This window comes from Cryptotermes secundus, unplaced genomic scaffold (assembly GCF_002891405.2).
Source record: "Cryptotermes secundus unplaced genomic scaffold, Csec_1.0 scaffold87, whole genome shotgun sequence".
In the NCBI taxonomy this organism is placed as follows: Eukaryota; Metazoa; Arthropoda; class Insecta; order Blattodea; family Kalotermitidae; genus Cryptotermes; species Cryptotermes secundus.
The window spans coordinates 325,248-350,347 of NW_019739942.1; the positions used below are offsets into that span (position 1 = coordinate 325,248).

The window sequence follows — 25,100 nt, forward strand, 5'->3', positions numbered from 1 at the left end:
CTCTCACGCATGAGAGTTTTTCGTTTCATTAGAGAACAGTGAGTTACTATGATAAGGACATGAAGTCTCAAATAATGTTGAGTGTGAATGACACTGGACTGGGTTCTGACTAAAAGTTTCTCTAAAACACTGGGCGTCGTCATCTTTCAGCGGCAGCCTCGGGCTGAGTGCGGACGTCGTGACGCCCAGCATCGCGACGATGTCGCGCCGGAAACAAGCCAAACCACGAGCACTGAAGAGTAAGTACCATCTACTGTGCGGTTTTATTTTAAATTTTACCGGACGTGACACATATGCCTGTATTTTTAATGTTTATCTGTGTAACTAATGTTATAAACCGGAACAAAATATCCTCAGTTTTGATTTTATAATTTTCGTTCGATTATATTTTGGAATGAAAACATAATTTATTTACATTTGAAGTAAAGTTTATGTTTTTTATTTGGGCATTAATAATTTGTTGCTTGTAAAATTCACAGTTTCTTGCAAGACGTACGTATGTAATCATTTTATTATGCAACGCGGCAGTCCCATTCCGTATTAACTTTATTTGAAATATAAGAATTTTAGGATATGAACTTTGTTCATTAGTTACTAAGAAACTAATGTTTCTTTTGTCTCGAATAGGGAAAAACCGTCAAGAGATGTAACTTTGTTAATTTACGTAAAGTGGAATGTTCGAAACTATTTGCTGCGCATGAATGCAAAGCAAACTGTTAAGTCTTCTGACTTAGGTTATTTTGTTGGAAAGGAAAGATTTCAAACTGAAAGAACAAGGATGCATGTTGGTTTATAGAAATTAGAAGAGCACGCCGTCCTTTGAAAATTACAGTCTCACATACATATTAATTTGTTTTAATGGATCTTGACTCGGTTGAATTTTTCTTTTAAACTTCTTTGGGGTTCTTATTTCTCTAAAATCTCTGTTAACTAAAAAATGTAAAACGGTTTCCTTAAACGAAGGCGTATGTCGCACAGGCAGTAAAGTTCAGTAGTACACAATGTGGTATGAGGAATCGCAGGGAGGCTGTACTTGATTTCCGGACTTATATATATAATACGCATAGTAAATATAAATAAATATATATGATATATAATAAATGTAATATATATATACTTAGCTATCTTGCCGTTTCAAATCTAAAATAAATAGCATTCTTGTAAGTTTTGAGGTTTTCACGGCGATGTCTATGAAGAAAGTCGTCTTCTGGGATCTGGCGCCGTGTATTATTCGTTTTAACCGACGTTTCGAAGGAACATATCGCCACCATCTTCAGGGTGGTTGAGTTGCGTGCGAATAGAGATAGCTACCCTGAAGATGGTGGCGATATGTTCCTTCGAAACGCCGGTTAAAACGAAGAATACACGGCGCCAGATCCCAGAAGACGACTTTCTTCAAATAGCATTCTTAGTTACGGTTTCTAAAAATTGGAGTTGTTGCGATACGCCGTTCATTTTTTTATCGGGAGTGGCAACTTGTGAATGAATGAATATGACTAGTTGAGCTATTGAAACCGTGATACCTTTAACATTTCTATATTTGGTATTTTTATTTTCGTTTTAGTTCTTGTTGAAATATTCGTATCATTATTATTATTATATGGAGTATTGTTTTATGATACATTTTGGTTCGGATGCGGACACTATTAGAACAGAGTCCACGGAGGCAGCCTCAGCTGCTTTCTCTGCAATGTGATGTTGCTGGTGGCTATTCTGAAATTAGACTGGTAGTGTGTGTCGTGCATTTTAATGGGAATCCTGTGCACAATACGAAACAGTTAGCCTAAAAACTGTAACTTAAATAATGCGCTCATTCTTATCGTTCTGACAGCTACTCCTTTAACCATGATTTAATGCGTTGTTTTGAGACAGCTTTTGTCTTAAGAGATAAAAGTTAGCTGATGTGATTGCATCGGGTATTTATTGACTTTTTTAGTTTTTTTAGACGACAGTTTTTTTATTTTCAGAATATTTTTATTCTCGAATTTCGGTTTTGAATTAATAAGAAATTATTTCTCATAGTTGTTGTATTAAATGTGAAAATATTGATCTTCTCTCATAGATCGTATGTCAATGATAATAAGATGCATTTTATCATACAGTAACTTTCGAGAACCTAAGATCGTCTTAAGGTTTAATTACAATTTTGTTTGAATCTCTGAATGATAATTTATGATCATCTCTCAGAGAATTCAGCATTAAATAACCAGGTTAGCATCTTTATCGTAGTTGTAGGAAAAATTATGTTGTTAAAGTACATATAATGATGTAATTTACCCATATTTCCCGAAATCTTGCGTTTTCTAAGTAGTCTGTATAGATTCATAGGCTATAATGGTTTTTACTCGGCAAGTCTTAGTTACTTAATTTAAATATGCGCCGAAACGTTCACACAGATATGTGGTCTCAACAGCGTCGTTCGCAAGATACGTCAACAGGTAGCGTAAGGAAAGACAGATTTTGGATATACAGTGTATTACGTGTGCACAGAACAGCATCTGGCCAGTTACTAATGGTTTACAAAAGATGTTGAAACGGCCCACAATTACAGTCAGTGCATACTTGAGTCTTGTTGCGCCAAGAATTCCTGGTCCACTGAAAGATGTCTGGCATGTTGCATATTATCATCCCAGCAACCTCAGTGGCATTCCACAGTTTGTTTCTCTTGTTACGTTCTTGGTCGTAAACGTTGCCCTTTGGATGGTCCCACAAGAAGCCGGGGCAGGAACTATATCGAGTTATCGCGGAGGCTAGGATACCGGTCCGTTTCGTCCTATCCATAGACAGGGATAATGACTGTCTCAACACTGCGTGCAGTACCCATATTATCTACCACGTTGCCAATGATGCAAGGTCCGGTAGTTGGGGTATTGTTCAGAAAGAAGTCGTAGATACGAGGACCCTGACAGACGAGGTGGTATCTCATAAGGACCTAGGAAGGGCCTCTCAGTTATTTTCGTCCAAACGTTTATTGCAGACTACTGTTGGGATCGTGTTTCTTGAAAGGAATATGGATTTTCATCAGCTTACATGTTCTGGTTACGGCATTAAAAATCCCATTTCCATCAGCAGCACTCGGCAGAGAAATGTTGGAAACGCTGCAGTAGCCATTCGCAGAAATCATTTGGATGCTCATAATCCAGCGGCAGTTGCAGAACTTGAACATATAATACTTTGAACGGATACATGATCATGCAACAGCCTTACCAAAAATCACTGAGAAATGTGTTTACGAGACGCCAACCGCCTGGTACCAGTGATCGTTCTGCAACAGGCAGAACATCTTCCGCATTGGCACTCCTGCGACTTTGTGGTCTACCAGCATCTGTCATATTGGACCACAGTCTGTTTCTTGCAGACGTTTTAGAAAAATTAATTTCCTGCAATTTGGATGCCGCCGTTGCTGATACCTTTCAGCGTACAGACGTGTAGCAGCTGCACTGATACACTCTTCTTCTCCATATAGTAATGTCATATCCCGTGGCGGCTCGTAGCTAAAATTAGTGGGGGTGCTGCTCCAGAAGCGCACAGTTCCATACAAAGATTTGGCTACTGACGTTAAGCTTAAGGATTATATAGTTTATTGTACAAGTATAAAGAAAGAATTAAAGAAAAAAGGACTCATTATATAAATGTTATCGATAATATCAAGTGGAAATTGGGGGTGCTACAGTTCCGCAGTGCCTATACACGGGCCGCCCCTGGTCATATCTGTCAGTTCGTGTAATGAATAATCCGCATATTGTGCCATTCTTTGACGTGTAATGTGTCTATCATAGTGAGCACACCACCACCAGAACATAAACAGGAGTGACCTCGCAGAATCTGTAGACTGAATGATCGTCTTACCTGTTTTATGGTGCTGTCTCGTGGTTGCCACATGCAAGGTCTCCATATCTCACTACCGAAGCTATTCCGACAATGTATTGTCACGTGTAAGGAGGGTACAGGAATAAAATATGGTTGCATAAGAGTTGAGCGTTTTATGTTCATCTGAGTAGCTACCAGCTGTTTAAAGAAGACCTTGATCCATGAAGTTGCCTATTGTGATGATGTGGTCCTTGTGTCTCTCATCTAAGAAACTAGGTATGTTGAGTGGAATAATATCTTCTTATAGGTCTGACCGCAGCCTCTCACTTCTATTACTTATCCTTTATAATAATTCAGTTGCGGAACGCTATATAATGCGCGTTTCATAAGGTATTAGGACTAAGAAACAAGCAAGACAGCATATTTTGCGTGACGTCGCTCAAAGATCAGGACATTTAATGGCTTCGGGTCTTCTTCTCGTCTCGAAAATGATTTGCACCAGGAGAGATACAACTCTAACCCTCACCAAACAGGCCCTTAATTTCCTGTAATAATCTCTTCAACCCTAACTGACTTTACGGTCATTAAAGTGAATGACCTTGCGCCTGTCGATAGCGCACGTTTGCGTGAAGTGGACCTAACTTATCCACAGGATATTGTCGGACAAGTAAAGACTGCCATGTCCGACAAACAGAACGTCATGTGAATGTTGCGAGAACGCTCATAGAGGAAAGTCTAACTGTCATGCCGTCATCAAGAAAAACTTTTATTATGTGATGGTTCAGCTACGGACTCTAATGTCCGAAACACTGACAGGGCGTTGAGGAGAATATTTGGACCGAAGAGAGATGAAGTGACAGGAGGTTGCAGGAAACTGCATAATGAGGAGCTTCATAACTTGTACTCTTCTCCAAGTATAATTAGAATGATCAAGTCAAGGAGGATGAGGTGGGCAGGGTATGTAGCACGAATTGGGGAGAAAAGGAACGCATATGGGATATTGGTGGGAAAGACAGAAGGAAAGAGACCACTGGGAAGACCAAGGTTTAGGTGGGTGGACAGTATTAAAACCTAGACAGATAGGATGGGATGGTATGGATTGGGTTGATCTGGTTCAGGATAGAGATCAGTGGTGGGCTCTTGTGAACACGGTAATGAACCTTCGGGTTCCATAAAATGCTGGTAAATTCTTGAGTAACTGCAGAATTGGCGACTCTTCAAGAATGGCTGAGCTTCATAAGTAAGGAATTAAATAATGTCCGAAAGACTGTCAACCAAAACAAACAAAAACTGGTTACTTAGAATTTTCAGACCTATGATCTACGAGCGATTCACTCAATATCTCTGCAGATAGGAGACAGTATTTTAACTCCCAACAGAATCTACGAATATCCGTCCATTATGTACTCTCCAATTCAATGGCTGCCACTCGTTGTACACGTACATGTATATGCAATTGATAAGCCATATAGGTCTACTAGTAATGATGCAAACTTGCACCGCAAAATAATGACAATGCCGGTTGATCGTTTCTTACATAATTTAATGATGCTGTTTAAACTGCAGAGTTTACATAACCTCAGTGGAGATGGGAAGGTAATAATTGTTGACTTCACAGGATCTGGAAGAAGGCAGTCGAGGCGTATTGTAAGATAGGTACCATTTTTAATAAGCAACGATCTCTTCATTTCACGTTCTTCCCGCTTCAACATTTACAGCCGGTTGCCTGAGACGACCAGACGGCCGCATTACGCGTATATATATAATTTTTGGAGAACAGATAACGGCATTTTACTTTACAAACCTTCGTGTATTTCGCGAACGGGTAATCATCTTCATGACGATCGTACTGGACTGGTTGGTGTTGTGACCCTTCGCTCGTATTCGGGATAGAATCTCGGAAGGGCTATCAGAAATCTGTAATAAGGTTTTCGTGGTTTTCCTCAGGGTGAATGTTAGTTTGGTACCTATCTTACAATTCGCCTCGACTGGAAGTGAGGAAGTTCAGAGAAATCTCATTCTGGATAGCCGGCCTTCGGACGAAAACTAGAAAGTGGGACCTTCCGATCACGACTCAGGCGTACAAAGAACACTATATCATGATTACTTTGTACCACGTAAAGGACCCTAACTTGCATCTGAATCAGATAATCTATCAAAAATATTGCTTCCTGACATCTGTAGATGATGGTTGAGGCACTATGCTACAAGCCGGAAGGTCGCGGGTTCAAGTTCCGATGAGGTCACTGGATTTTTTTCATTTGACCTAATCCTTCCAGCCGCACTATGGCCATGGGGTCGACTCAGCCTCTAACAGAAATGAGTACCAGGAATTAATTAAATAATTTTCCTGGGGAGTAGAGCGCGGCCGGCGCGTAAGGCTTACAACTTACCGCCATCTTTGAGCCGATTGTCTAGATAATGTGGGACCCTCAACGTCTGACAACCCTATGGGCCTTCACGGCCTGTTACAGGGTTAGCTTTACTTTTTTTGCCATGCATTCTGTGTAAACGACCTTTAATTTCCCCTTTAAAACCTTCGGCGCGGACCTACAGACAACAAGTCACGTGATTCATAGCCAGCGACTTAATTGGTGCGCTGGCTGCTGCATAGCAAGGAGAAATAAACATTCGTTCAGTGAGATACAATTTCTATTGTTGCACGTTTTAAAATGTTTACTGAGTCGTTACCTAGCGATAATAATGTATTGTTAAGCGCTTAAGCGAGAAGGCGTTTATCGCGCCGTTGCCTAGCTATTACACGTTACAACTTTTTTATTGGCTTCGCCATTTTTGTCCGCACGTAATAACTCAAACATTTTTAAGTCGATTTTTATTATACGTGATATCGGGAAATCTTACTGTTTTTTTAGACATATTCCAATCTTCTAAACCTCAGACAACCGTAACGGACCCTATGCATGAAGTTTTGCACGCTTTCGTGAGTGAATTTCACACTTAATTTGCTGTATATTTATCAGAGCAAAAAATGTTTCAGACAAACGCAAAGAAAAATGAAGGGTATATTATGCACAAGGGACTTTATCACCCTAGTCTTAAGATCATCGCTATAATTGAACAAAATTGATTTTTCCGTTCTGCCATTTCGTAACTCTAGAATTGCTGGATTGGTTTTGATCAAATTTAATACTAGGGTTTGCGACACAAATGTATTTAACGGTCCCAAATTTCATATAAATCGGCATAACAGAAAAGGAACTTTTCATAAGAACCTAAATGGGATTCGTAGGTCGTAGATTTCATGACCCCCAAGAGGCCTAGTATATTACAGAAATATTGGTTAAACTTCGCACAAAATTAATTTATTATATTTCATGCGAAGAGTAACATAACACGACAGAATATTTACATACATTTCCTTCTATCAAGAATTTCCACTTCTCCACGTCGTCCAGACTGGCTCTGGGGCCCACACAGCCTTCTATCCAATGGGTACCGGGGGTTCTTTCGCTGGGGCTAAAGCGACAAGGGCGTGAAGCTGACCTCTCACCTCCAGCTAGTGCCGAAGTTAAGAAATGTGAGTCTATATACCCACTCCCCCATACGTCTTCATGGCGTAGTGTTCAATTGGTTAAGCACAGCGACAACTTTACCTTTTTATTTTACATACCATAGCCCACTTGTCGATCACATTGGGCGCGCGGTCTAAGGAATGAACCGTCTTCGCCCACTCGACACTGGGATCGTGGGTTCGAATCCCACTCAAGGCACGGATGTTTGTGTGGGTTCATTCTGTGTTTGTGTTGTTCTGTGTGTAGGTAGGTGCCTTGCGACGGGATGATCCCCCTTCCAAGGAGTTCTACAGACTGTGTATAGATTAAGAAACTGAGAAAGCAACCAGGGCCCACAAGGGCTGTAGAGCCATATAGGTAGCCCACTTGCTACTCATTGTTTCTTATGTAGGCATGTATTTGTTTCATCTTGCTAAACGTCTAGCACAGTAACTACGATGCTTCATCTCGGAGATCCATCCTGTGCTCTGGCCCTGTTTTGGAACATATTAACTTATTTTAAACATTTTAATTTGTCATTTTTTTTGTTAGCTACTATCAACGTCTTCGTTTATAAATGTTTCATTATTTGGTAAACTGTTGTCAAATAGTCTCTCCGTGAATTTACGTGGCATAGGTTGAGAGTCATTGATCATCGTTACTATTATCTGAATTGTGACAGGAAATTGACGTACGAAATTTTTAAGGGTAGGCTCAGCTACATCATGCTTCTAGAATTGTCTTCGATCATTTTGCATTTTCCACAAATTATGATAGCGTAACCCTATTTATTTCCTCCTCCCCGTCAGCCTCCCTTTGGGGTCAGGCAAAACGCATCATTTAACCTCTCTCTCCCTCCCTTTCCTGCTCGGTAAACTAGTGAAATATCAGCATAATACCGGAGTAATCTCATCTTGGCAGTTGGAATGTTAGGCCTGCAGTAGCGAAGCAGGCAGTTGACAAATCCGTCCCCTGTTGGTCTGTTTCCATCTCTCTCACCCACACGTCATTCCGGGACAAATGAGGGATTCCAGCCGGAGGTTCGGGTGGCTCGCAATCGGTCAACAGATGAACCGCTGAATCCCCCACCTCGCACTCACCCCTTTTACTCCCGCTCTTGTTCTCTCCTGGACAACTCACGGGCGGTGCATTCCCACAGGAATTCCCGCCTGCCCCCTTCCCACTTGCCAGTCTCAACTTCCAGCCTACTCCTGCTGTTTTTATTCTCTCTGTATTTTAAGTCCCGAGGGACGTTGAAATGAAGGTGTGTTACGGACAAAAAGGGGACGGGGATACTAGGGGCGTAGGAAATACAATTAATGTTAGGTACAGTGGGTCAGAATGTAACTAGACCTTGTGCGGGAAAAAGAGGATACACTTTGTACGAGAAGATCGTTGGATTCGGACAAGGAAACTTTCCTTTACCTGACGCACTTCAAGAAAATATTAGTTGCTGGTTCCAATAGATCCAGGACTTCATATGTAGTGCTTAAGTTATTACGTGGGCAACTTTGCCATTATCCTTGGGCTTTCACAGAACAATGCAGCAATTAGCAAGTTGCCACTGACAGATGAAGAAAATAAATACGCATAAATATAAGTGGCAGTTGTGACTACGTCGGAAGAGTCTGTGAGGCTTCCTGTCCAGTGAGTTCAGGGGGTAAAGTGGCGAAGTATGAAGCTTGCCAGCACCTCTCTCTGTTGCCGAGGTTCAGAATGTGTGGCAACCCTGCAGTATACCTTCGGTGCGTAGGCACAGGGACAATTTGTCTATACCTTCATGCGTAGGCATATAGCTCTGTATGTTCACCTTACTGGGTTCGTGTTTATGTTTCATAATTAGTGCTGTCACCAGTCTTGGCGATTAGCAGCAGTGTATTTTTTTTTCCTTGGCACTACAGCCCCAGTGGGCCTAGGCCTACCTCCATGAACTTCTCAGTTCACTTCGGTTTTTCTAGATCTTACACATTCGGTAGGACTCCTTGGGCCTCTACCTGTACACAAACACAGAAAAACAGCAGCAGTGTATTACGTGATGCATATTGTACACGGTATGTGCTGGTGTAGAAGTCTGCTCCAATGTGCGAAGAATAATATTTGTTGACAGAAGGAAGGTTAGGGCTGTGGGCAAAACGTACTCTTATAAGCTACTTCCAGACATCCATTCAAACACATTAAAAATTACGTGCATTTATCACGAATTCTCTAACCTCTCGTCGTGGAATACCACAATTTCTGCAACAGCATTTTAAGAATATGCAGTCCAGCTTATTTTTGACACGAATCAGTTCGTAAGCTTGGAATTATTGACTGTATATCCAATTTGAAACCCATCAGGATAGCGAAGGTGTTTGCTGAGCGGTATGTGACAAATTCGAAGTTTAGAATTATAGGAGATTTTAGGTTTTTATAGCGGTGAAGATTCATATTGCAGTCTGGTAGGTGAGTACCAGCGTTTCTAAGGAATACGTTGCCTCTTTCTTCAGTGTGATGGGGACAGTATATTCTCCTGAAACGATGGTGCCAATCTATCAGACCACAAGGTGTAATTACTTAGAAGGTAATGTAAATTGGAAAGTATATGTTCAGCTCCTTCCCAAGATATTATGGCATGTATACCCTTTGCTAGGGGACGACCACGAAATAAGCAGCTTTATAACAGCCGTTGCTAGGTAAGGGCTCTGTAAACAACGGCATTTGCTAGGTAATGGTGGCAATAGGTGCACGCAATAATAGAAGAAATGGTGTAAGTGTTGTTTTCTGTGCGATCCATGCGGAGGCTATATAACGAGGAGCATCTGCAATTACGAGAATCTTGAGACGGCAGTTAGAAGAATAGGAGCTTAGTACGTCCTGTAGTGAACTACAGAGTGTCACTTAGCGATAGCGCTATATTTATTTGTAGTTACGTTGTATAAGTGTTCAATAAATCCAATTACGATTCCAAACCCCGTCTGTAGTCACATTGTTACGTGATAGTATTGTGTCATGACGCCTGAAAACCGGAATAGTGGAGCCAGAGCCAGACGTTCGTTGATGAGCAAACTAAGTAAACATTAAGTTTCCGTTACAACGGCTAGCTGAAACACGTTTCCGCTTAAACGAATACACTAATATGAATCGAGGCGTTGCCTGGAGATTGTCACACTTTTTCATGGCAACGGAGTGCCACGTATGGGGGTACACGTGACTGACATTGTGAGTTGTTGACTTGATTGATTGGGTTTATTAGGCGTCTCCATTACAGTTTTACTTGATTACAACAGTTCACACATTTGACTCCTTGATAACGAATCTCTCACTGTTGTCTGGATCTTGTACTAGCCTCTAGTCTTCTCTTCTTTATCCTTTTGTATTCTTCTGTCATATTCTGTCTCCTGGATTCTCATCTCCAGTAATCTATAGTAAGTCCATCTAGTCATCCTCTTGTGGTATCTCTTGGAATACCGAATAGAGGACACCGAGTTGAACAGTTGATTCCTCTGTTGTCATGAAAACGTCCTTTCCGTTGCTGTGAGATCAATGTTTACCTAGCCGTTGTAACGGACCCCGATTTCTGTATGCTTTGCTCGGAATTGATGTCTTCAGTAGTTCCTCTGTTGTCGTTATTATTGAGACCTTCGCTACTAAGCAACCGAAGTTCTACTGTTGACCGCATAACAAGTAAGTAAAGATATCCCTGTAACAGACCGTGGAGGCCCATAGAGTTGTGAGATGTTGAGGTTCCCACATTTTCTAGACAATCGGCTCATAGATGGCGGCAAGTTTGTCAGCCCTACGCGCCGGCCACCCTTTACTCCCAAGAATATTTCTGGTACTCATTTCTGTTAGAGGCTGAGTCGACCCCAGGGCCATAGTGCGGCTGGAAGGATTAGGTCAATTGGAAAAATCCAATGACCTCATTGGGACTTGAACCCGCGACCTTCCGGCTTGTATAGCATAGTGCCTCAACAACTACGCTACCGCGTGCCCCCCTGTTGACCGCATTACACGGGGTTTTCTGTTTCTATATCTTGATGCTTTGAGCAACCCGTCACAGGAGAATAGCAGAGAACAATCCGCATGAAGGTAGTTCAGTCCGAGATTCAGAGATCTAGACAGAGAGAACTCGAGATACACAGTCCGAAAACCAGGCAACAGGGAGAGATCTGCAAGACAGACGTCATTCAGAAGGAGTTCGATGTGTGAGCTGCTATAGTCAAGTGTAATTTTAATAGATACGTCCAATAAATCCAATCATCAAATCTAGAACCCACAATTATTAGTCACGCCTATTCTTATTCGTGACAATATTAATGTTTCTACTCACACCCTCTAGGAAAACGCGTGGGTAGAGCTCAAAATAAGTTACGACTACTTCTTTCAACAACCTTTTAACAATCACCCCATGATCACTTATCCTAATCTCTTCAGCTGATTTGGTTTCGTAAGATGGCACAATAATAAATACACCAAACTATTCACAAATTAAGTTGATGGTGGGGAGCTGGAAGTTTATGGGGAGGCTCTGGACTTCCATGCAGAGGGTCACGGACTAGAGACAGGCCTCATGTAATGCGAACTTTCCCCAAGCGTTGTGAATGTGATTCCGTTCCCGTGTTAAGTTCCAGGATCCCTCTGCCGGAAAATTTTTTCTCCGCTCTCATCCTGTCATCGGGGACTACATGGAAATTCCGTCATATCTACGCTTTCATCTAAACTCTGGGTTCCTAATTTCGCTATGTTAGGTGTGAAGAGGTCAGGATGTTGAAAGACCATTATTAGAGGCATAAACCAGTACAAGACCGCTTCTGTGGTCTAGTGACCAGCGTTTCTGGCTAAAGATGCAGAGGTCCGGTTTCGATTACCGGCGCTACCACATTCTTTTCTGAGAAGTAGTGGGTCTGGAACGGGGCCCACTCAGCCTCGTGATGATAATTGAGGAGCTATTTCAAGGAAATAGCTGCTCCCGTCTAGAAAACCGAAATTAATGGCCTTTGGGATTCGTTGCGCTGACCACGCGACACTATCTGCAAAAAGTTGGCACTAAACTTCGCCGACAAGCCGCGGTCGCTCGGTCGGTATAGTTCGCTTGCGGACTTAAATCACGGATTTTTTTTTAATCCAGTACAATAAAGTAAACAAGAGCTTGATTAGTCCCGGGATTTAATAAGGTTTTGTTGTGACTGCAGCATAGCCAAATGCCGATTATAAAGTTGGTTATGATCGCCGAATCAAGAAGATAGACATTGATACGAATTATGATATTAATGTGTACAAATGAAGGAAAAGTCAGGTGTAATAACAATGAAGAAAACGTGCTTCTAAGATTAAAACAGAAGATGTTTCAAGACTCGTAGTGCCATTTCTCTTCTTTAATAAGTAAGAGTGGGATTAAAATGTCCTTGATGTTACTATGAATATAATTCATGTCATGGGGTTTCTGTAATTGTTTCAGTTCTTTTTTTTATTGAAGGGAGGCCGGCTTTTTCGAAATAACGATACACGTGCTGTGCTCTGCCATGGCAATAACATATTGACAGGTAGTTGAATTTTGTGACTTAGCACAGATATTCGTCTAAGACAGGTTTTTCACCACAGATATTGTTATTACATTAAAAGGCGTAAGTCAGTGGTAATAAATATTGTAGTGGCGGCGGTGGTGTCGATATTCATCATCATCATCATCATCATCATCATCATCATGATCGTCGTCGTCTGATTTTTGAGGCGTTACCGCATGCCAATGTTCACTTTGCTCTACTGTCTGCTCTTCGCACTTGCACGTGTTTCTTGCGATCCATGGCTTTGCTACGTCCTCGTTTCAATTTCTTCTGAGGTACTCACGTTCAATCCTAAGCATTCCACCATACGATTTACTTTGATTATCTCTTATTCTGAATTCCACGAACATTTATAGACCCTGATCGCTCCTCAGTTATGACAAAATTTCCTTCCGTGTTCACATTCTAACCTCCTTCCTCCTGGATATTCCAGCTCTGCTCCAAAAATCAATTTGAGGAGCTCTTGTCTCAAGATATATTGCGGCATTGCTCAACCTTTCGGCAACTTACGAATAGCCCATTTCTTTCTGATTGTTACTGATGAAATCAAACTCTTTTGTACGACTAATCTACCGGTTCAATTAATAGGAAAGTATTTCTTGTTGACTCTCACAGGGTAAGATGGGATAAAGTTATCGAAGGTTCGAAAAGGCTTTCCGAATCTTTTGTAAGGAAATTTTTACACCACCACCACACCTACTACTAGTACTACCACCACCACCACCACCACCACCACCATTACTACTAATACTAATACTAGTGTCACCACCACAATTAATAATAATGATGCAGTATAATTAAGCTAATAATATAGGAAACCAAGATAATGATACTAATACAGACATAACGAAGTACCGTATTTACGCATGTATAGGCCGCGTGCGTGTATGGGCCGCAGCACAATTTTCAGACAGAAATTATAGAAAATAATATAGAATAATAATAATAATAATAATAATAATANGTATAAAATGGGTACGTATTTTTTTCTGTACTGCTACAATTTTGGTTCCCAAGGTCTCTGTTTATGCTTGCTGGTCCGTTATTTGATTAAATATTGTGATTACCTGTCCGCGAAAGAGAAGAAAAGGGACACGGGGATGATTTTAAATGATCAGCCGCAAGGACCGAGAAGATGCAGTCATAGGCAGTATGGATGTGTTCTGCCGCTCTGATATGAACTCGGAGGTGCGAAAGAAAGCTACTTGATACCAGGCTCTGCTTACGGAATTGCAACGGTATCTAAAGAATTAGTACCATGAGTCCTGAGAGCCTTGCTGAGACTATGCTGGATGGTAAGGTAATAGTAAGTTTTGTATCTGTGAGAATTAAATAGAAACTGTCAATAATCATTCTTAGTTCGAGAGAACGAAATATTTCTTGTGAAACTGGCTAAAAATAGATATTGTGGGAATTCGATTTGGTATATACAGATGTTTGCCGGTCACGGTAGCCGAGCGGTCTAAGGCATGTACTGTCTTCGCTCGCTTGGAAACCTGGATCGTGGGTTCGAATCCCACTCAGGGCATGGATGTTTGTGTGCGTTTTTCTGTGTTTGTATACAGGTAGAGGCCTTGCGACGAGCTGATCACCCGCCCAAGGAGTCCTACCGAATGTGTAAGATCTAGAAAAACCGACGTGAACGGAGATGTTCATGGAGGTAGGCCTAGGCCCACTGGGGCTGTAGTGCCAAGGAATATATATATATATACAGATGTAAGGCGGACAAGATAGGCGGCATATTGACCCTACTATGTTCGGTATTTGTGGCTGTTGGGGCAGTGAATATTAATGTCTTGTTACTTTAAAGGAGAAAAAGGCTCATTAGTCTTCTCGCAGTTTATAGTTAGTCGAGCGATCTTCATGAAGTCGGTATGAAGGGGGATATGTGGGAATGGGTGCGCAAAAGAAGAATGGAGTAATGGATGCTGGGGGAGGGTCTGAAAAGATAGTTTGAACTACGCAACGCGTCTGTCTGGTGTTTAGATAGCGTTGTATGTAACGCACATTTAAACTGAGTACGCCTGACCTAAAGGGCATAGCGAGAGCAGAAAATGTATTACTGCCTTTGACGGTGTGTTCATGTTTTAGATAGTTTAGTTTATTTTGAAAAAAAAATATATAATGCTTATGATATCACCGTGCTGTCTGAGTGTGATAATATTCGCATAGTATAAATGGTGTATATCAACGTTTATTAGTAGCTACAAAACGATCCAAAAATATGTGTGCAAAGGTTCTATTACGCCTATAAGTAAAGTGGCCGTTAGAATGAATCAGTGTGAACGAAGCGTGAACAGGTTAATACATTTATGTCAAAATATTCTGAAGTTATGCCATTAAGTGAAATTGTGTTATAAGTGATCAAGACTTATTCAAAATCAGATTGACTTAGCGAAATTTAATTTCATCGAAATCGGTCAGGTAATCTGGGCTCTGTTACTTGCCTATGAATAGATATAACGACGTTAATCTGTGGTTTTAAATATATTTTCTAAGCTCATTTAGAAAGAACGGATTTAGTTTGGAATAGATGATATATGTATTGGGAACAGTGAGCTATTAACCATTCCTGACCATCTAATTTCAGATCTTGTTTATTCCAGATCTGTTAGATCTTATTTTGGTTAGACTTTAAAGATTATAATGAAAATACTCTTACAGTAAGATTCTTTACACCAAAGAAAGAAGAGCCAACATTATGGTAAGGACTTTTTATGCACAGACACTTGTGTTACTGAACCTTCTTCCTCTTGCAACACAGTACTCTTGAACACAGTTGACAGAGTAGTCGGTTGCAGTACCACGACTCTAGTTCCAGAGCCCACGGAAATGGGACGAACTGTCCCTGGAACCCGGGAGCTTTGAACGGTTATTAAAACATGCAAATAGGTGGTAGGTCTGTAATAAGCCGCCGTTATCTCGTCCAGGATATCCATCGGAACTGCTGGCAGATCATGATGGAAACATCTATCTACCCACGACCGCTCTCTATCGAAATCCATATTGATTAGTTACATTTCAAATGACGTCATGTATATATACGTGTGATGGCTGTATGGGGAAGCCTAAATTGTATTTAGATGGATTGAGCCGAAATGGATATGAGTTTATGATTGTGGAGTGGACCAATCAAATAATCCTATGGGCTGGGTTTTCTATTTGTTTATCAATGTCAGTTTCACTATAGCAAACATTTGCTTCGAAATATGATGGACAAACAAACAGAGGACTTTCATATTTAACTTTAGCAATGATTTTTTGGAACGTTTGCGAATGCATATGCACTTAAATAAATATATGCTGTAATGAACAAACTATCCCGCGCATTATAATGACATTATAATAATGAGCTACTCATTGATGTTGGGCGAGAAAGAGGAGGGTGGATGTTAAATTTTTAAAGGCTTAGGGCCAGGGGAAATAACTGGATCATTATACCTGAACTACGTTGAATAATGAAAGGAATCGAATTAATTTTATGCATTATTTCAGGTGGAATGTGTACCATGAAAGGAAAAAACACAACCTCTATACTTCTACACCATTTCCCTGTGTACTTTACGTCTATAATTTTGTAATTAATTCTCTGATGGATTTGAAAATTTAAATTTATTGCTGCCAATTGTATTTCATATCACTCATAAAATATAAAACAGGAGTAAGTTAGTGGGCTTAGAGGTATCCGAATATTTCCTCGTGTTAATTTGGTCTGCAGTGGCATTACTTGAAAATTTCGGAATTTATATGCTTACTGTTCCTGTAATTATCACATACTGAAGCCACCGTGTAAAACATTTGTCACAAAACTCTTTATAGTCCTACTAGTGACCTGCATGTATCCGTCCGTCCGTTCTTCCATTATAACCTCCAGAATTTCGAAAAAGCTCGATTGATTCTCGCGAAACTCGGAATGAACAGCCACTGCGAGTTTAGTTCTTTTAACCTCCACTCACCAGATATAATGAAGTGAGACCAACACTAGCGCCCTTTATTTTAATGTCTTAAGATTTATATAGCGATATATTTTTAAAGAATATGAAACTTGAATAAAAGGCATATCACTTTTGATTCGTGTTATGTATATTCCACGATTCGAAGTACGTCCTTTTGAGGTCCATTGCTTTCTCGCCTCTTCAGGAGAAAAACAAATCATCAGTCTCAAAGGAATTCTCTTACGTGCAATAAGGTTTGGTCTATGTTGACATTTTGACAGTGTTGAACTGGCCTGACATTCGCTCTTGAGCGAGGCTAAGGAAGAAAAAAGTTGCTTTCTTTCAAAGATGGGCTGGAAATGTACTCTGTTTAACCTATAGTACTACAAGTAGGTACTAGACAGGGTATCTAGGTATATATCTAAAGGTCTTTGGATACTTGAGAAGCATAGAAAACTTTTGGATCCAGCGTTGCTTGAATTCCATCGGGATTGCCCAGCCTTCCTACCCGCACATGAATAGGTGATATAGGAGAGGTGATATTAGTGAAGTCTCCTTGCTATATCACTCCCGTGGGACTCCACTATGCTCCCGCGATGTGTTATATGGTCTCTCTATAGGTGGCAGCTTCAAGGACTCATGTGTCGAATTCCTACTTATACGCGGCCATATCCTGGTACAAGAAGTTACGCCTCTCCTGAGGGATAAGGGATCCTCGGGAGACACGAGATAGAGAGAGATGGATATGGGATAGTAGCAGATGGACAGACAGACGATGAAGGAGTTGGAAACACTACAGACTTTAATGTTATGGCGTGAAAAAGACGCAAAGAGGGTAACATAGAAGAGACTCTTCCATGCCAAAGAATCTGCAGTGTTATGTAGGTCTACAGACCTGCAGTTGGAAGGTGGTTTATACAAGGGTCGTATTACAGACCGGACTGATGATTGTAAGTCATCGTATCTCCTATTGCTTGATTATACATAATTTTACTTGTAGTGGGGTGAATCAGCTATAATTATACTCAAAGATTGTATGGTACAGACAAAACCTAAATGCATATATACGTACTTATTTGCTCGATTTGAACGTTCATAGTTTTTTCTAAATTTATAATTTAAATAGCACGCTTTAGTGATAATTATTTCTTCTGTTCCTCATAAGTCCAGTTTTAGTAGTTTTAGTCTTACCCGAAATTTTAATATATTCATAGCATTCGGAAAGACATCTGACTTTTAACTAACTAACTGACTAATTAACATTATGGTAACGATCTTCGCTGAGTATATGCGTAGTAAAAATTATCAATTGTCCAAGGCACTTCTAATGCCGTTAAACTGTGAGTGTTCACAGTCATCTCAATTTAAGTTCGCCACTGACATATGGGCCCAAGCAGTTCAGTAAAACTCACTTCTTCGCTATCATTTCTGAAACGTACATCTTGACGTCACCTACCACCTGCGTTTCACTCTCCCTAGCGTCTATTTCATGATGTTTCCCTTAAAGAATTTGGTTACAAATTTATTTTCACGCATGCCTTGTTCGTTTCACTTTTTAATTAATTAATAATGCCATCCCACCTATGAAAACTAAATTTTCTACCATCAATAATACTACCATAGTGGCTATGCGAAATTGTGTTGTAATGTATCTTAGAGAAATGTAAGAAATTATGAAAATAATTTTATATACAGAATTTGGAATAACGTGGTAGTTTATGGGTCTCTTTGGCTTCTACATTGATACCAATAATTGTTAAACCAGTGGGTTGAGGCACGTGGAATTTTTTATAGATGCAAACAAACAAACAAACAAACTCCGTGGCCTGTAGTCCGCAAGTGAACTATACCGACAGAGCGACGGCCGCTTGTTGGCGAAGTTAGTGCCAACTTTAGCGGATTGAAGGTGTTGCGTGGTCAGCACAACGGATCCCCATGGCCGTCAATCTCGGTTCTCTAGACCGGAGCCGCTATTTCCTTGAAATAGCTCCTCAATTTTTTATAGATACCTTTATTAATAAACTTTCCAACAGATTCAGTATATAACATTTTTATATGATAAAAATTACGGTCATGATATCAGTGTGAAGATTTGATGTCACATCGGGCAAAATTGACCTAGTCGAAATTAATGCTAGTGAAAATAATATTCACAGGGGGATCAGTAAATTATATATAGTGATAAATCTGCAATTCCCACTAGCCTCACCAAGTAGATTGACGCATTTGAATGAAAGTAGTTCTTCCTATAATTTGTTAGGTTCTCTTATTTCGTGCATCCTATTGTGTTATTAAATACGATTCTTTATTAGAGTCCGTCGTAACATAATAACATAACGGTCAACGTTAATATTACCTTAGCTACATGTTTCGGCTTTTGAAGCCATCCTCAGGCAAAACACATGATTACTATATTCACACACTATTGAACTGCAATTTCATTGCGATAGTAAAGCTGGATACTTGATAACTGTTACATTATAAAATACAAGGTATAAAAATGCAATGAATGATAAACTTATTATAAAACAAATGCTATGGAGTAAAATGCGAACAGTTTTTAACCATATTTTATTCAATATTGCATACGAGTGTTTCTGCTTAATAAGCAAATTTAGTTCTGTCGTTATGAAGGAACATGTCATCTTCAAACACTATGTTTCTGGAAGTTATCCATCGTCCTGTTTTTATCTAAAATTCCGTCCATGTTTATATTTCGAAACACAACGTTTCGGAGACTGGATACTCTCTCCGTCTTCAGGTGAAACTTACTCAGTTGAGCCCAATCGATAGAGTTAATCAGTACCTCCGCTATGTTTTGAAATATAAACAGGACAATGGGTAATGTCTAGAAACACAATATTTATACGAATGTACTATCGTCACAAACTTTTAGATCTTATTTACATGTTACCTTCGTTGGTGCAATCTGCTGATATCGGCATCGCAGCTAAAAATCAGCATCTAACAAGCCACTTGAAAATATGGAACCCGAATAAATTTCCGAACGGCCAACTGGGGAACGCACGTTTCTTATTCAGGCTTATGGAAACAGTGTGGAGGACAGTACATTGGTATGACACCGGACCGGACCGTTGTGGTACAGTTTTATTACCCCACGGTACGCGCGATATGGCCCCCATTCCCTACATAAGATCCTGGACGGATTCGTCGTAAAATCACAACAGGGTCGCCTGAGTCTGGATCTCGGTTCGGCTTCCTACAAAAATAACCCTGCTTTCTAATTACAGGACTGAATTTTGTTTCAGTGGGAACTCCTTTGTTGATTACCTTCAGCAATAGGCTGTGGTTTGACAGTGGTCGCGCGGTCTAAGGCATGAACCGTCTTCACCCCACTTAAACACTTGGATCGTGGGTTCGAATCCCACTCGCGGCCTGGATGTTTGCATGCGTTTTTTTCTGTTTATGTTGTTCTGTGTGTAGGTATAGGCCTTGCGACCAGCTGGTCTCTCCTTCAAGGAGTCGTACGGACTCTATATAGGATTAAGAAACTGAAAAAGCGGCAACGGCCAAACAAAGGGCTGTAAACCCATAACAATAACAATAATAATAATAATAATAATAATAATAATAATAATGTGACATGTTGAGCTATGGATGACGCTCCTCCCCCCTCCCCCCCGCCAGCCGTGATGCGCCGAGCGAAGACGAAGTGAGCCGAAGTTAGCCGAGTCCTAGCATCCTGGTCGCTATGCAACGCGAGTCAACAGCGATGACGTCACCAAGGATACCGCGGGTTGCTAGGCAGCGCAGGTAAACAGGATTGCGAGAGACGACGGTAGTAACAGCGGTTACTACCGCTAGCGTTGCTAGCAACACAGCGCCAGGCAACAAGGGTGCTTATTACGTGGCCGTTTTCTGTATTGTCCGATCGAGGCTACATGAGGAGCAGCGAAGGCTATTCATAGTTAGTTCCGAGTTAGCCAGCAACCAGTCAGTTGTATTGTGGCATTTGGAGTGTAGTATTTGTCATACTGCAGATAGCAGTAGTTCTAAAACTGTCAATTGTGTGATTGTAAGTGCGAATATGAAATAAAATTCGCTATATCAAATACGGCGTGAAGTATTTGTCGCGTTATACACCCAATACGCGACAATAATATGCTATGGTAAATCATTTATTTCAGAACAGGAAAAATTAGCTTTTAAACGGACATAGGAATAAACTGTCTCGGAAAAGCAGCTATTAATATTGCGTTGTAAAATATTAAATAAATCTTGGAATCAGACTCGAAGAGCGAGAATTGAAACATTTTTTTCTAAGTTATAGTTCATTAGTGTTGCATAAAAAAAACTCCGTGGCCTGTAGTCCGCAAGCGAACTATACCGACCGAGCGACCGCCGCTTGTTGGCGAAATTAGTGTCAACTTTTGCGGATAGAGGGTGTCAGCGCAACGGATCCCCACGGCAGTTATGCTCGGTTGTCTAGAACGGAACAGCTATTTCCTTGGAATGGCTCCTCAGTTATACTGACGAGGCTGAGTGGACCCAATTCCAGACCCACTACTTCTCAGAAAATCTGGTAGCACCTGGAATCGAACCCGGGTCCTCTGGATCTGTAGGCAGGANCATCCTAATACATGTAAGACATTGTTCAGACTTGATGGATGTCAGGAGCTACAGAGTGGCCAACATTGACTCTGATCATTACTTAATAAAATCAAAGATTAGAAGTCGAATATCTAATGCAAGGAAGATACATGGATCCCAGGCTAAGAAATTGAATTGTGGAAAATTGGTGGAACAAGGAGTTGCAACCAGATATACTGGATTAATTAGTGAATGCCTGGCAGGTCTCTCTGATAGTGAGGATGTCAGTGAAGCTTGGAGGGGCCTCAGAGATGTTATTATAAATGCTGCTTGTGCAGTCTTAGGAAGAATGGAAAGGATGAAGTATAAGAATTGGTTTGCTGGAGAGTGTGAGCAAGTGACAAATGAGAAAAACCAGGCATATAAGAGAATGCAGCAAAGGAACCATACTCGAGGAGCCGTAGAAGAATACCGTGAAGCGAGAAGAAAAGAAAAAAGATTGCATAAAAAGAAGAAAAGGGAATATGATAAACAACAACTGATTGAACTGGACCATTTAAGAAGCTCAAACGAAATTAGAGCGTTTTATCAAAAACTAAACAAGAGTCGAGAGGACTTTCAACCTAGAACAACCTCATGTACGAGTAGAGATAAAGAAGGCACGATACTGAGTATCGATGAAGCAATATTGGAAAGATGGGCGCAATATTTTGAGTAATTATTAAATGGTAATGTCCCCGAACAAGCGGAAGGTATGACCGTAGACCGGAATCAAGGAAATTTTGAGGCTGAAGAGCCAGCGCCGACNCGGGTCAGATTCATTCCCCCCATTTCTGTTCCCTTAAACACAACTGAAGCAGTTATAACCGACTACTTTATTAGTGGGATTGGAAGAAAAGCGCCTGTTTAAAGGATTGGATGAAATATATGGCGAATGTCCAAAAAAGGATTGTAAAATAATCATAGGGGACATGAATGCTAAAGTGGGGAATGATGATATATATAGATCGGTTATTGGAAAACATAGCCTACATAAGAAGTCANATCATGGTATGCGCTGACTATAGAGAAATTAGTCTGTTGGGCATAGCATATAAAATATTTTCCAACATTCTATTTAACAGACTCTCTCCCTTTGTGGAAGGAATAATTGGGGATTACCAATGTGGGTTTCGTCAAGGAAGATCAACTAACGATCAGATTTTCACTATTCGCCAGGTCCTTGAAAAGTGTAACGAATTCCAAATTGAAACACATCATCTTTTCATTGATATCCGATCAGCATATGACTCCACAGATAGAGATAGTCTTTTTCTGGCAATGGAAGAGATGCACATTTCACGGAAGTTAATCACCTTAGTCAGAGCCACTATGAGAAAGACCCAGTGCCAAATTAAGATTCAGAATGTGTTGTCCAGCCCTATAATAACTAGAAATGTAGTTCGACAAGGGGATTCCCTAGCCTGCCTTTTATTAAATATAGCATTATAGAAGGTAATTAGAGATGCAGGCATCAACACAAGGGGAACTATATTCTATAAGTCAGTTCAAATTTGGCATTTGCAGATGATATTGATATAATTGGTAGAGCACAAAAAGCTATGAAAGAAGCTTTTCTTAATTTTGAAAGAGCAGCAAAAAAGATGAATCTACAAATTAACCAAAATAAAACAAAGTACATGCCAGTAACCAAGAAAGACTGTGCTAATGGACCTACATATATTGAAATTGGCTCATATAAATTTGAGGTTGTATGTAGTTTCACTTACCTTGGATCAGAAGTTAACAGTAAAAATGATATCAGTGATGAAACAAAAAAGCGCGTTTGCAGCAAATAAATGTCTCCATGGCCTTAGGAAACGCCTGAAATCCCAATTAATACCCAGGAAAACCAAAATTATGATGTATAAAGTACTTATAAGATCAGTGCTATCTTATGCCTCTGAGACCTGGTCACTGTCAAGATCGGATGAAAGACAGTTAAGTATATTTGAAAGGAGGATCCTGAGATATATCTTTGGACCAATGTAAGAAAATGGAATATTGAAGAAGAGGTATAACCATGAGCTATACAAACTAGTTAATGAACCAGACATTATTGGATTTATAAAGGTGAAAAGCTTGAATGGATTGGACACATAATACGTGCCAGAGAGAATAGAACGATTAAGAAAATACTTAATACTAAACCAGAAGGAAATAGGAAAGTGGGAAGACCAAGATTGAGATGGGAAGAATGTGTGTGGCAGGACATAAGGATTTTGGGTGTAAAGAACTGGAGGAATGTAGCATCGAATGGAGAAGAATGGCGAGCAGTCCTGAGGAAGGCCAGGGCTCACAAATGGCTGTCGTGCCAGTGATGATGATGATTATCTGTGGGCGGGGAATATTTTAAGCATGAGTCCGCCGGATCTTGGAACAATTGCGATCGAAGAATGTTATTTACAATGAAGTGTTTTGTTAAAACATTAGTCAAAAATATATTTTACTTTCACTAGCCATTAGGTTTCTCGATGTGTCCTAGGAGGCATTTGTACCTAATATACTTATGCACCAGTAATATGATGATGAAGGCAACTTTAACATAGTACTTCTGCCGCGAAGAAACTACCCATTACTTTGAGTGATGGAGTAAGTAATTTTGGATAAAAATAGCCATGTTAAGCATGTGAATCTGGCACACTTTTCAGATTATTTTAGTTACTTTCACATCAATCATTTTAGGACTTTTTCTGAGAATTGTCTCTGCCAATGAAAGTACATCGTGAAGAGTATAGAAAGAGTATTATACATTGTATATTTAAAATGTTAGATGTTTAAAATGAATTATTTCAAGCTGTTGCCCAAATCACATATTTGAGAAGGCGAGGAATTATTAATTTTTAATTGACATCTTATGTTATGTTTAGTTAAAAAGATTTTAAAAATATTCACCGTGCACTTGACACTCTCGGCCGGAGGAATTATAATTGTCATGCCAACATCCGTGCTGAAGCATTTATTGTAATAAGCCCAAATACTTGAAATATTTATTCAGATGAGGTAGAAAAAGAGGTAAGGTATCCCTGTAACAGGACGTGGAGGCCCATGAATTTGTGAGACGATGAGGCTCCAAAATTTTCTAAACATTCGGCTCACAGATGGTGATGAGGTTGTCAGCCTTACACGCCGGCCGCCCTTTACACACGACGAATATTCCTGGTAATTATTTCTGTTAGAGGCGGAGTCGACGCCAGGGCGATAGTGCGGCTGGAAGAATTAGGTCAATTGAAAAATCATTGACTTTATCGGGAATCGAACCCGCGGCCTTCCAGCTTCTAGCATAGTGCCTCAACCAAATACGCTATCGCGTGCCTCATTCAGTTGAGGTGAGAAAGTAAGTTATTTATGCTTCATGGAAAATTGTATTTTAATTAATTACAAATTGATATGCAAGTAGACATACAAGTAGATTCCTATCTGAAGAGCTTCGTTTAATTACCATCGCGAATAAGTGACTTCGGTAACTTTCTCTTATATTCGGAAAACCTTTAATGGTTGTTCGGCGTTGTTCGTTTGTGTTTGCTGCTTGTTAAATATACAGGTCAGAAAATGATGCAAAACATTACAGTTTTTGTGTAATTATATCGAAATCATAAGAACTGCAGGAAAATGTATTGGGCATAAAATGAGTTTAATTTTTCTTTACGATTTTTGTTCGAGATATCGTTCCGGCAATGTATAACGAGTTAAGCTTGAAGTGCGCGCAG

At 40.2% G+C, this 25,100-nt stretch overlaps 1 protein-coding gene across 1 annotated transcript in view; it reads left to right on the forward strand.

Annotated features, from left to right (window-relative positions):
- LOC111872031 (zinc finger protein 423) overlaps positions 1 to 25,100 on the forward strand; it is a 610,024-nt gene that overhangs the window by 15,308 nt on the left and 569,616 nt on the right. Inside the window, exon 3 of the mRNA XM_033754486.1 lies at positions 151 to 239. Coding sequence (XP_033610377.1) covers positions 200 to 239 — 40 coding nt within the window. The 5' untranslated portion in view covers positions 151 to 199. The remainder of the gene's footprint in view (positions 1 to 150; positions 240 to 25,100) is intronic.